We start from the raw sequence: 14,381 nt of genomic DNA, 5'->3' as shown, positions 1-14,381 counted from the left end.
ATCCATTGAAACCAGCAAACACATGTTTGGTTCTTTTGTTCAGTAGTGTGTTTAACAGTGAAGGGGACTGGAACCCCTGCATATTTTGAGGCAAGGCAGGCAAGGTTTTGAGCGGTCCTCAGGGACCTCCACCCCCCCCCCCCCCCCTCTATATTATATGTGAAGTTACTGGAAACCTTGTGGTATTGAATACGTTCATTAAACTTTTTTATTTCACGGACCCCTTGCAATTACACCAGGGACCCCTAGGGGTCCATGGACCCCGGTTTGAGAACCCCTGGTGTATAGTATGATATTTGTTTTTTTGTTTAGTAGTTTTCAGTATTTAGTACATGATAGTACACTTACTAATTATTTATTTCATGTTATACTGAAGGATATTTTGGTTGATTTATTTGGGTTATTCATTGAAGTAGTTATTTTGCTTTTAGAACTGTACTTATTTTTTAGCTATTTGTTCTTGTAAAGCTATTGTAGTAGACTCAGGCCAGTGGCACATATTTAACGACTATATAAATGTATCAAAACAAGTACAATTAAAAGGTCAATTCAATACGGAGAACAACTTTGTGATGGTACTCAATGGAGATTCTTTTAGACAAGATGTTCATTGTATTTACGAAAACTGCACCCATACAGTGGTTGTAAATACAAATACCTGCATACATACAGGACTGATAAGGAACACTGCTATAACTATTATTATTAGTAGTATTATAATGATTTAAACATTTGAACAAGTTGGGACAACGCTTCAGTTAACTACTGTACCTATCAATTATATAGTAGTAGTGATTATGGTTCCTCAATATACATTTACCATATTCCCGGTACTACGGTAAATAAAATTTACCGTAGGCCCCGTGTGGCTCAGTTGGTAGAGCATGGTGTTTGCAACACCAGGGTTGTGGGTTCGATTCCCACGGAGGGACCAGTATGGAGAAAAAAAAAGATAAAAATGTATGAAATGTATGCATTCACTACTGTAAGTCCCTCTGGATAAGAGCGTCTGCTAAATGACAAAAATGTAAATATTACAATGTAAGCTATGTGTTACTGCGCTACTTTTGGTGTCCCCCTCAGGAATTGCTCTTGAGGAAAATTTCATGTAATTGTCCCCTCCAAAGTTGATATCAGATTTTCGCCCCTGCCACTCATTAAAACCCACTACCCCCATTCCACTACGTTGATCCTATCTGTTCCTGCACCATGCCAATGGCCTGGGAGGACGGGACACCACCCCTCAACACACCCTGTAACTCTTCTGAAGTCAAATCTTGTTTACCTAAATACTTCTCTGCAGCTGCCACCACAACATCTATTCTCTGTGATTTACGTTCCATTTCTGCGGTACAGTTAATAACTATTGCTATGAACGCTAACAATTCAACCTTACTGAAGCATAACTCACTTGTTGCCCTAATCAACAACCTCTCCCTCAATGTGAGCAAGAGCTGATCGTGGACTACAGGAAACAGGCAAGCCCATTAACATCGATGGGGCTGTAGCGGAGCGGGTCGAGAGTTTCAAGTTCCTTGGTGTCCACATCACCAACGATCTATCATGGTCTAATCACACCAAGACAGTCGTGAAGCGGGCACGACAAAACCTTTTCCCCCTCAGGAGACTGAAAAGATTTGGCATGGGTCCCCAGATCCTCAAAAAGTTCTACAGCTGCACCATCGAGAGCATCCTGACCGTTTGCATCACCGCCTGGTATGGCAACTGCTCAGTATCTGACCGTAAGGCGCTACAGAGAGTAGTGCGTACGCCCCAGTACGCCAAGCTTTCTGCCATCCAGGACCTCTATACCAGGCGGTGTCAGAGGAAAGCCCATAAAATTGTCAGAGACTCCAGTCACCCAAGTTATAGGCTGTTTTCTCTGCTACTGCACGTCAAGCGGTACCTAAGAGCAAAGCAAGAAACAGATCTTGACCCAAGTTACGTGACACAGAGCGCCTGCTGCCTCTGGTCAGAAGAAACACAAACAAATATCACAAGCCCTCTAAAGGATATCTTCACTGATTCAACTGCCCCCGACTCCTTTCTCAAGGGTCCAAATACAAAACTTGTATTCATATATTTTTCCTTTATTTAACTAGGCAAGTCAGTTAAGAACAAATTCTTATTTACAATGACGACCTAGAAACAGTGGGGACAGAACGACAGAGTTTTACCTTGTCAGTTTGGGGATTCGATCTTGCAACCTTTCGGTTACTAGTCCAACGCTCTAACCACTAGGCTACTATATAAAATATATTCTAAACTTTAACAAAGGATCACTTTCATAACAATCTCGCCTCTACTAATTTTAGATAAAGCTTTTGCTTTCCTGATGTGTCTCCCTCCCTGAATGCTGGAGACTCAGTGACTCGGCACATGGTGAAATTGAGTCGTTTCATTTTACCGTTCGAAGGGAATCCACGCAGCTGGCTGTACATGCAAACTGCTGCAACCTTATTGGCTGAACACGATACGCAAACATCCGGGACTAGTGTAACAGTGTAGGTTCCGTCCCTCTCTTCGCCCCAACCTGGGCTCGAACCAGGGACCCTCTGCACACATCAACAACTGACACCCCACGAAGCATCGTTACCCATCGCGCCACAAAAGCCGCGGCCCTTGCAACGCAAGGGGAAACCCTACTTCAAGTCTCAGAGCGAGTGACGTCACTGATTGAAATGCTATTAGCGCGCACCACCACTAACTAGCCATTTCACATCAGTTACACCTTCTCACAATTTCCTGGTCACCTGTGTATTTTTCCTGCCATGTTTGAGGCACCATCGTAACTCTGCCCACGTAAGCCAGACATGGGCAAATTGAGCCTCAACAACACAACAGTTGTCACTTTCACAATGCCCTCGCCTGTTGTCTCCGACACCCTGTACAATGCCCTCGCCTGTTGTCTCCGACACCCTGTACAATGCCCTCGCCTGTTGTCTCCGACACCCTGTACAATGCCCTCGCCTGTTGTCTCCGACACCCTGTATAGCCCAATAAACTCCTCGTGAGGGACAAGGTCATGGTCAACATAACGCAGGCAGACACTCTCCTGTTCAGCACCAGAGACATCTTGAGTACCATCAACAATTACTGAAAATTGTACAATCGGAAGAGACCTAATCTCAGCTGCAATGCCTTGAATGACTGTATTGGCCATGATGTTCAGAATTTCATTCTGTGCTTTGGGGCCTGTGTACATTGTTGGTACGCTCTGTTAACCACTTCAGTAAAATGAGATCATCCTCTTCTGGCCTAAGTTTCAAAAGCTGGTATAAATTCCCACTGTCATCCGTGTGGCCTCTAAAGGCTTGTCCCTGTTTTACTACATGCCGCGCCGAACTAACAACTTTCATCAAGCAATGCCTTGCGTCCTCCTGCTGTTTACCCCACGCGCTGGATAACTGGACACTGATTGGATTTAGCTGGTGTGTTGTTACAGTTACAAAGTGGCGGTGGGTTTGGCAGTTTTGATGTGCTGTGAATTTTTCAATGGCTTTTCTCCAGTTCCTAAATCCTGCACGAATGAAGGCAAGCATCTGCTCTTTGGCCAAAAGATGGCTGGCTTGAAAACCCTTGTGTCACATCCTGACCAGTATAAGGGGTTATTTGTTATTGTAGTTTGGTCAGGACGTGGCAGGGGTGTGTTTGTTTAGTGTGTTTCGGGGTTTGTTGGGCTATGTTCTTGTTAGTCTAATTCTATGTTAGTTCTAGTATGTCTATTTCTATGTGGTGTTTGTTGGGTTGACCTTCAAATGGAAGCAGCTGCTCCTAGTTGCTTCTAATTGAAGGTCCTATTTAAGAGGGGTGTTTGTTCTATAGGATTTGTGGGTAGTTATTTCCTGTTTTGTGTTCGTGCACCTGACGGGACTGTTTAGTGTTGTTTGTTGTTTTTGTATATGTGTTTCTTTTGTTTTCCTTCTTTAATAAAATAAGAAGATGAGTTCACATGTTCCCGCTGCGTTTTGGTCCAATCCCTACGACACCCTTGGCTACAGTGAAAACACAACACTCCTTTTATTGATGGATTATAATGTAGCCAGGGGAAATTGTGAAACCAGTTCTCTTGAAATGTCAAAACTCTTGTTGGCAAGAGTTTGCAGTTCTATAAATTGTGGGTGTGGCTGATATGGGTTTGTGCCATCACTGAGGTAACTGGACAATGCTGTGCCACTGTCCCCTATACTGGTGCTGCTGGCAACAAGGGTGACACCTGGTCCTGCCGTGGCTGTGACACTGTCCTCTGAAGTCTCTTTCCCTTTCCCCACCCTCACTGACTCACATTCTGTCTCCTAGAAAAGAAATAAGGTGTTTGCCGTACTCCTAACTACCGGTACCCAAAACTACACAACTAATCACAACCGCAATACCATTGCCTTTAACAAATCTTAGTTCAGTCACCAGTTTAAGTTGAGAGTGGGGGTATCCATGGCATTTTCCAATTATGTTCCTATTTTACAAGTTAAACAAAATTGAGAACCTTTCATAATGTTGCCAAACAAAGACTCAACAAACTTACCTGAGACTCCCTGTCTCTGCCAGTCTGTCCCTGTATATCTGTCCCCAGCTCTGCTGTCTGTGTGCCATCTGTTGCCTGCTCTGCCTAATGACATCATTGTGAAACAATTCCATTAGCATTTCACTTCTTTCTTATGAACATTTTATCAACTTGTCTTTGAGATATTAGGCTACTAGGGTTCTTACTTTGGTTCTTCCTGGCTGGCTACACACACACACACACACACACACACACACACACACACACACACACACACACACACACACACACACACACACACACACACACACACACACACACACACACACACACACACACACACACACACACACACACACACACACACACACACACACAGTGTGTAGGTTATTTACAGTAGGAGATGGGCTTCTATCATCTTCTATCATTCTATATGGGCTTCGATCTAAAAGGTAGCTAGCAAATGTGAAACGGATTGCAGTGACAAGAGTTGCCAGCTGTATGAGTTCACCATTTACACAACATATGTTGCAACCTTTTGTAATTTTAATATAGTTTGTTTCATATCGGCTGGCTTCCAACAATAGCTGAATTTGCAAAGCTAGTGAGCACCAATTCCGTTTCAGTGGTGTTTGCTATAATCTTTGCTACCCGGGTTAAATAAAGGTGAAATAAAATAAAAAAAGTTCCTTAGCGACAATTTAGCTTTTGCAATGAGACCATTAAATATATTTAAGACAAATGGTAGAAGAGAGTGTAGTTCTGTTCAGTTTGGACTTCAGTTTATCGCTAACCTCATCACAGGGACGTCGAAGCACTAACTTACAGCTGCCGGATGACCTTGGAATAAACTGACAATAGCAAAGATTCCATCTTTGACGACGCCACATTAAATGGAATAGATACGTTTTTAAGTTATTAACTAGCTTGATAGTTAATGTTTGCTTTAGTTTGCGCGCTAGCTCTGCAAATTCAGCTAATATGTGTGTGAACCCTGCCAACATATAACAAAACATTGCTATGGCGCGATTGAGGGGGGGTTAGAAGGATTACTTTATCCTATCCCAGGTATTCCTTAAAGAGGTGGGGTTTCAGGTGTCTCCGGAAGGTGGTGATTGACTCCGCTGTCCTGGCGTCGTGAGGGAGCTTGTTCCACCATTGGGGTGCCAGAGCAGCGAACAGTTTTGACTGGGCTGAGCGGGAACTGTGCTTCCTCAGAGGTAGGGGGGCCAGCAGGCCAGAGGTGGATGAACGCAGTGCCCGTCAGTTACATGCATTGAGTGCCTTTCAGACAGTAGACACTAACCCTCTGTTACCTTGCCAACTAAGGAACTGGCAGTGGATCAAACCATTGTGATGCAAAGGGCGGGGGGGGTCGCAATCTTTTGAAACTTAAAAAACGCGCTATTAAGTGTCTATAATCAGCACAAGTGCTTTCATTGCGTATTATTAATATGATTGAAATTACATAGTTATGTTTACAGTGATATATTGGGGGGGACAAATCATATTTTTCCCAGGATGGGGGGGCCGTGTCCCCACCGTCCCCCCTGGGATTTCCGCCTATGATGAGTGGTGGTGTCCCGTCCTCCCAGGTTGTTGGCATGGTGCAGGAACAGATAGGATCAAAGTAGTGGAATGGGGGTAGTGGGTTTTAATGAGTGGTGGTGTCCTGTCCTCCCAGGTTGTTGGCCTGGTGCAGGAACAGATAGGATCAAAGTAGTGGAATGGGGGTAGTGGGTTTTAATGAGTGGTGGTGTCCTGTCCTCCCAGGTTGTTGGCCTGGTGCAGGAACAGATAGGATCAAAGTAGTGGAATGGGGGTAGTGGGTTTTAATGAGTGTAGGTGATGGTGTCTAGGGCGCTATTTCAATGTCTTAGAGGAACAGGAATAATAAAGATAATTGAATGTAGGTCGGCTGTGACTGGCCTCACACTCCAGTACAGTAGGTGGCGATGTAAGCACCTAAAAGTTGGATTACGATCCAGAAGTAGAAGAAGAAGAATCAGCTCTTTCACTGTGTCACTTTTTTCGTCATGGCGGCTACCAGCTGGGAAGAATCCGTCAAAAGTTTGAAAGGTGTGATTTTAGACATGTGCGGCGTGTTATATGATGCCGGGGAAGACGGCGGCTCTCCAATTCCAGGCTCCGTAGAAGCGGTGAAAAGGTGAGGAGGTTAGGTAGGCTACTAGGTAGAGAGCTGTACCCAGTGGCATTCAGAGGACGGACACTGTTTCGGGACAGTGGGTCCGAGTGTAAACATATTAACTAGACTCCTTCAGATAGAAATGTTACATGTATTTGATTAGAACTAATAATTTACATGCCTGAACGGGTCAAATCTATTGCCGACCGGCAGCCAGCAGTGAAGCGGCTGTGGGGTTGTTCTGGTTTGGGGATTGAGCTCATCAGTTTCTAGCCAACTCTTTTTGACTTTTCACTCTTTTTCTGTATGGCCGAATCCCAGTTGGAAAGCTTCCATTCAAAGTCTTTAGACGTGTGGCGTTTTATAGGTAGAAGCAGTGAGAAAGTGAGGTTTATACATCAGCAACGATGGGGTACAACGATTTAGCCTTTAGATGAAATTCATATTGAAATGTAGCAACAGAACACATGATATACTGCAGAAACAGGAAGCTCTAATACAGCTTATTACAGCTCTACAACAGCTATATGACACTTCTATTACATGGGTCGAGTTAGGTTCTGAATGTTGTTTAACTATGTTATGGGGAGTCTCAGTGTGAGTCTGGTTTTGGGTCAGTCTGATGTGTTTCCTAATGTCAAACATTCAAAACTGGTGGCAAGATTCCTTCAGAGCTGTCACTCACTGAAGCACTGAATACATTATTTATACAATCCAATAAAGTGTGTAAACGTGCAGATCAGCTGAATGTCCTTTCGGGGACGACACATGCAGAGATTCATTGTAGCTTAATGATTGGATTTGTTTCTATTTCTCTGCTGGGGTTGTTTTTTTGGTTCAGCGTAGAGGTCGACCGATTATGATTTTTCAACGCCGATACCGATTAATCGGCCGGTTTATTATTTTAATTTTTTTTGTAATAATGACAATTACAACAATACTGAATGAACACTTATTTTAACTTAATATAATACATCAATAAAATCAATTTAGCCTCAAATAAATAATGAAACATGTTCAATTTGGTTTAAATAATGCAAAAACACAGTGTTGGAGAAGAAAGTAAAAGTGCAATATGTGCCGTGTAAAAAAGCTAACGTTTAAGTTCCTTGCTCAGAACATGAGAACATATGAAAGCTGGTGGTTCCTTTTAACATGAGTCTTCAATATTCCCAGGTAAGATGTTTTAGGTTGTAGTTATTATAGGAATTATAGGACTATTTCTCTCTATACGATTTGTATTTCATATACCTTTGACTATTGGATGTTCTTATAGGCACTTTAGTATTGCCAGTGTAACAGTATAGCCTCCGTCCTTCTCCTCGCTCCTACCTGGGCTCGAACCAGGAACACATCGACAACAGCAACCCTCGAAGCAGCGTTACCCATGCAGAGGAAGGGAAACAACTACTCCAAGTCTCAGAGCGAGTGACGTTTGAAACGCTATCAGCGTGCACCCGGCTAACTAGCTAGCCATTTCACATCGGTTACACCAGCCTAATCTTGGGAGTTGATAGGCTTGAAGGGGTGGAACGTTCCAACAGGAATCTGTTCCAAGAAACGTAAAGTAAAAGGTTGCCAAGCAACAACGGATACAAAGTAGCAACGCATACAAACCTAGCTAACTAGCTGCCGAATTGGCATCAACTCACCACGTAGGTTATCCTTAATGTTTGTCTATAGGCAAACAGACATGTGAGGACAGACATTTTTTGGAATAAACGTGATGAGTGAAAAAAACGCAATGAAATAGATCACTCCCTACCCGGTATCTTATTCTGCCGCTATACAACTTTGTATGCGTTGTTTTTTTGGAAACCTTGTTATTTATGAAGTTTTTGGAATAGATTCCTGTTGGAACGTTCCACAAATTATACCCACCCAGGTTGAAGTCATAAACAGCGCAATGCTTGAAGCACAGCGAAGGGCTGTTTGAATGAATGCTTACGAGCCTGCTGCTGCCTACCACCGCTCAGTCAGACTGCTCTATCAAATCATAGACTTAATTATAATATAATAAACACACAGAAATACGAGCCTTAGGTCATTAATATGGTCGAATCCGGAAACTATCATCTCGAAAACAAACGTTTTTTTCTTTCAGTGACATACGGAACCGTTCCGTATTTTATCTAACGGGTGACTAAGTCTAAATATTCCTGTTAGGCATTGATGTTTATGGTTAGGTACATTGGTGCAACGACAGTACTTTTTTCGTAAATGCGCTTGTTAAATCAACACCCGTTTGTCGAAGTAGGCTGTGATTCAATGATAAATTAACAGGCACCGCATCGATTATATGCAACGCAGGACACGTTAGATAAACTAGTAATATCATCAACCATGTGTAGTTAACTAGTGATTATGTTAAGATTGATAGGTTTTTATGAGTCTAATGCTAGCTAGCAACTTACCTTTGCTTCTTGCTGCCCTCGCGTAACAGGTAGTCAGCCTGTTAATCCTTGTGGAGTGTAATGTAAGGCAGGTGGTTAGAGCGTTGGACTGGTAACCGAAGGTTTCAAAAACGAATCCCCCCTGAACAAGGCAGTTAACCCCCGTTTCTAGGCCGTCATTGTAAATAAGAATGTATTCTTAATCTGACTTGCCTAGTTAAATAGGTGTAAAAAAAAAAAACGGCAAATCGGTGGCTAAATATACCGATTACCGATTGTTATGAAAACTTGAAATCGGCCCTAATTAATCGGCCATTCCGATTAATCGGTCGACCTCTAGTTCAGAGTCAAGTAGAGAATGTGGTTTTACTGTATCTGTTCTGCAGTCTACCAAGGTTATAATATCAACCCCTATTAGTAATGTATCTGTTCTGCAGTCTACCAAGGTTATAATATCAACCCCTATTAGTTATGTATCTGTTCTGTAGTCTACCAAGGTTCTAATATCAACCCCTATTAGTAATGTATCTGTTCTGTAGTCTACCAAGGTTATAATATCAACCCCTATTAGTAATGTATCTGTAGTCTACCAAGGTTATAATATCAACCCCTATTAGTTATGTATCTGTTCTGTAGTCTACCAAGGTTCTAATATCAACCCCTATTAGTAATGTATCTGTTCTGTAGTCTACCAAGGTTATAATATCACCCCTATTAGTAATGTATCTGTAGTCTACCAAGGTTATAATATCAACCCCTATTAGTAATGTATCTGTAGTCTACCAAGGTTATAATATCACCTCTATTAGTAATGTATCTGTAGTCTACCAAGGTTATAATATCACCTCTATTAGTAATGTATCTGTTCTGCCAAGGTTATAATATCACCCCTATCAGAACAGTAAACTCACCTGGACTGACTCCCAGCAGGTGTAATGGAGGAATAGTATCGTTGATTAAAACGGAAGATCTCCAACCCGCTGGTATTCAAACCTCATCCCATGGATACATTTGCATAGCGCATATAAGGAAGTGTTTGGTGAATGAGATTAATGAGGTTATCAAAATGTCTTGATTTAAATCCCATAACGCAAAAAAAATAAAAATAATTTACACTCGACTTGTGTTTTCATACTTTCACTGACTGTGTTGAGGAACATTTCCTGACTATGACTTGAGATATGTGGTTGTCTCACCTAGCTAATTTAGGATGAATACACTTACTGTCAATCGCTCTGGATAAAGAACATCTGTCAAATAACTAAAATGTTAAATGTAAAAAAAATGATTATGTCCAAATCTTTCTCCGTACAGGCTAAAGGCCTCGGACCTGCAGCTGCGTTTCTGTACCAACGAGACCCAGGCCACACGGGAGGTGTTTGTAGCCAAACTACAGAGGATGGGCTTTGATATCTCTGTGTGTGAGGTTTTCTCCCCAGCCCCGGCTGCCGTGGCTGTCCTGAAGGAGAGGGGGCTACGGCCCCACCTGCTGGTCTACGATGGTAATGAATTCATCATGTTCATGATTTTTAAATCTAACCTTTTATTTATTAACTAGGCAAGTCCAGTTTAAGAACAAATTCTTATTTACAATGACGGGCCTACACCGGCCAAACCCGGACGACGCTGGGCCAATTGTGCGTCGCCCTACGGGACTCCCAATCACAGCCGGTTGTGATACAGCCTGGAAGTGAACCAAGGTGTCTGTAGTGATGCCTCGAGCATTGAGATGGAATGCCTTAGACCGCTGTGCCACTCGGGAGACCCCAAATGATGTTTATTGTACATTAAGAGAATCTTTCCACAGCTCAGAAGTTTCATACACACCCACAGCTACTCTTACCTAGCCTGGTTCTAAATTACCCTGTCACTTGTTCTTCCTGATTCTGCCTCCCTGTGTGACTTTAGGAAGGCTATTCAGAGTGTTCAACGTCCCCTCCTGGTATGAGGGAACCCCTCCGTCCTGAACAGGAGTAAACTGGCACACGTAGTCAGGGCAGATCTAGTCGGCAACAAACAGCCACAACTCCCTGGAACTTTACACACAGAACCTCACAAGGAAAGCAACCCGGGTCTTCAATGACCACAGCCGCTAACTGCAAGCATCCTTCAATAGGCTGCCGTCTGGTCGGAGACTAGGGTTGATTTGCGGGAATCCACGTACCCGGATTTACTGCCTAAAACCACTTCCCTTTTCCTGGGATAAATCACTGAGATCCCAAATAAGTTCCTGAACTGACATGGACATGCTCAATGTCTGTGTTTTTATGTCTGTTCTCCTTTTTAATGGAAGCCAGAGCACCCAAGACTATTTTCCATTCTGTGTTACTTAATGGATAATAAAGTTTTTTTGAATGTTGTCTGAATTTGTCTATTTCTATGCAAAGTGATCATGTATACTGTGTTTGTTTGGTTCGTTGCAGGTGTCGTCCCTGAGTTCGACAGCGTTGAGAAGACCAACCCAAACTGTGTTGTCATAGGAGACGCGGCAGAGAAGTTCTCCTACCAGAACCTCAACGATGCCTTCAGAGTTCTGATAGCGCTGGAGAAACCAGTACTGTTCTCTCTGGGCCGAGGGTAGGTGCCGTCATATACACACTATACACACTCATATACACACTCATATACACACTTTATTACTGGATAATAATGCTATTATCCTGTAGTAACAACCCAGTAATAAAGGCCTGATTTATTCAGAAAGATATTCCTGCAGCTCTACTTTAACCCTGAGGTCCACTGTGTGATCTTTATAGGAAGTTACCTTCAGCTGTACTTTAACCCTGAGGTCCACTGTGTGATCTTTACAGGAAGTTACCTTCAGCTGTACTTTAACCCTGAGGTCCACTGTGTGATCTTTATAGGAAGTTACCTTCAGCTGTACTTTAACCCTGAGGTCCACTGTGTGATCTTTATAGGAAGTTACCTTCAGCTGTACTTTAACCCTGAGGTCCACTGTGTGATCTTTACAGGAAGTTACCTTCAGCTGTACTTTAAACCCTGAGGTCCACTGTGTGATCTTTACAGGAAGTTACCTTCAGCTGTACTTTAACCCTGAGGTCCACTGTGTGATCTTTATAGGAAGTTACCTTCAGCTGTACTTTAACCCTGAGGTCCACTGTGTGATCTTTACAGGAAGTTACCTTCAGCTGTACTTTAACCCTGAGGTCCACTGTGTGATCTTTATAGGAAGTTACCTTCAGCTGTACTTTAACCCTGAGGTCCACTGTGTGATCTTTACAGGAAGTTACCTTCAGCTGTACTTTAACCCTGAGGTCCACTGTGTGATCTTTATAGGAAGTTACCTTCAGCTGTACTTTAACCCTGAGGTCCACTGTGTGATCTTTACAGGAAGTTACCTTCAGCTGTACTTTAACCCTGAGGTCCACTGTGTGATCTTTACAGGAAGTTACCTTCAGCTGTACTTTAACCCTGAGGTCCACTGTGTGATCTTTATAGGAAGTTACCTTCAGCTGTACTTTAACCCTGAGGTCCACTGTGTGATCTTTATAGGAAGTTACCTTCAGCTGTACTTTAACCCTGAGGTCCACTGTGTGATCTTTACAGGAAGTTACCTTCAGCTGTACTTTAACCCTGAGGTCCACTGTGTGATCTTTACAGGAAGTTACCTTCAGCTGTACTTTAACCCTGAGGTCCACTGTGTGATCTTTATAGGAAGTTACCTTCAGCTGTACTTTAACCCTGAGGTCCACTGTGTGATCTTTACAGGAAGTTACCTTCAGCTGTACTTTAACCCTGAGGTCCACTGTGTGATCTTTATAGGAAGTTACCTTCAGCTGTACTTTAACCCTGAGGTCCACTGTGTGATCTTTACAGGAAGTTACCTTCAGCTGTACTTTAACCCTGAGGTCCACTGTGTGATCTTTATAGGAAGTTACCTTCAGCTGTACTTTAACCCTGAGGTCCACTGTGTGATCTTTACAGGAAGTTACCTTCAGCTGTACTTTAACCCTGAGGTCCACTGTGTGATCTTTACAGGAAGGTACCTTCAGCTGTACTTTAACCCTGAGGTCCACTGTGTGATCTTTACAGGAAGTTACCTTCAGCTGTACTTTAACCCTGAGGTCCACTGTGTGATCTTTACAGGAAGTACTACAAAGAGGACGATGGCTTGAAACTGGATGTTGGGGTTTACATGAAGGCATTGGAGGTGGGTGGTTTACGCTACACACACAGAGTAGCTGAGTTAAAAAAATATATATGTATTTTATTTTTGCATTTTCCAATTATGAACATTCAAAACAAAAATGAAAATATATTAGACAACAATATGACAAAGTGACAGTAACAGACGAGCGTGTAAAATAATAATTATATATATATATACAAAAATACAATAATTAATACTAATAAACTCACCTATTCTTTTTTAAAATTTGTATTTATTTTTAAGTCAAAGCCCGTTGATATCTCCCCCAGACCTTTGTGGGAACTTGTGGTCATCTCTGTTTTGTCAGCGGTCTTTGTGTTTCTCTCCGTCAGTATGCCTGCGATGTAGAAGCTGAGGTCATTGGGAAGCCAGACCCCATGTTCTTTCAGAAGGTTCTGGATGACATGGGGATTCAGTCACACCAGGTAGGTTTTAAAAACAAATCCAGCGCAAATACATTCATTTAATAAGGATTCTGAGCTATCCTCTCTCTCTCTCAATTCAATTAAATTCGCTTTATTGGCATGACGTAACAATGTACATATTGCCAAAGCTTACTTTGGATATTTACAATATAAAAAATAAATAAAAATGAGAATCAAAAATTGTCAACGGGACAACAGTAACAACAATAACCAACGGTCAATATAACCATACATTCAACAATAACAATAATCATACAGTTGAGGACATGTGCAGGTTTATTGGTCTGTCAGACACTGTCCCTCAACTTATGGCAGGCAGCAATGTAGTGCGCTGCCAACCCACAGCTCTCTGCGTCCTCCCCCAACAGGATGGGTAGCCTATCCTCATCAGAGAGGTCTTTAAAAACCTTGAATAAGGATTTCAAATTTGGGGAAATGACACTCTCTAATTGTTTTATATTTTTGACATTTTGTCAGGAAATGCAGCTCCGTCTCAGGTTCTGCTGTTGTGCAGTGGTTGCACAGCCTTTCCTCTACAGGGAGCCAGGTTTTCCTGTGTCTACCCTTCTCAATGGCAAGGCTGTGCTCACTGAGCCTGTACTTTGTCAAGGTTTTTCTAAGGTTTTGATCAGTAACCATGGTCAATATTAGCCATAGTGTACTGTCGATTTAGGGCCAGATAGCACTGCATTTTGCTTGTGTTTGTGCTTGTGTTCTCTCTCTACTCTCTCTCTCTCTCTCTCTC

The 14,381-nt window shown here is 42.5% G+C and overlaps 1 protein-coding gene across 1 annotated transcript in view; it reads left to right on the top strand.

The window, feature by feature from the left end:
* Nucleotides 1-6,488: 6,488 nt before the first annotated feature.
* The window catches only part of LOC115184050 (phospholysine phosphohistidine inorganic pyrophosphate phosphatase-like), a 13,351-nt gene continuing 5,458 nt past the window's right edge, over nucleotides 6,489-14,381 (top strand). Inside the window, exons 1-6 of the mRNA XM_029745046.1 lie at nucleotides 6,489-6,668; nucleotides 10,355-10,542; nucleotides 11,464-11,617; nucleotides 13,148-13,211; nucleotides 13,544-13,636; nucleotides 13,765-13,789. Of these exons, the coding sequence (XP_029600906.1) occupies nucleotides 6,538-6,668; nucleotides 10,355-10,542; nucleotides 11,464-11,617; nucleotides 13,148-13,211; nucleotides 13,544-13,636; nucleotides 13,765-13,789 (655 nt within the window). The 5' untranslated portion in view covers nucleotides 6,489-6,537. The remainder of the gene's footprint in view (nucleotides 6,669-10,354; nucleotides 10,543-11,463; nucleotides 11,618-13,147; nucleotides 13,212-13,543; nucleotides 13,637-13,764; nucleotides 13,790-14,381) is intronic.

The sequence above is a fragment of the Salmo trutta genome, unplaced genomic scaffold (genome assembly GCF_901001165.1).
Source record: "Salmo trutta unplaced genomic scaffold, fSalTru1.1, whole genome shotgun sequence".
In the NCBI taxonomy this organism is placed as follows: Eukaryota; Metazoa; Chordata; class Actinopteri; order Salmoniformes; family Salmonidae; genus Salmo; species Salmo trutta.
This window is presented reverse-complemented; position numbering and strand designations above follow the sequence as displayed.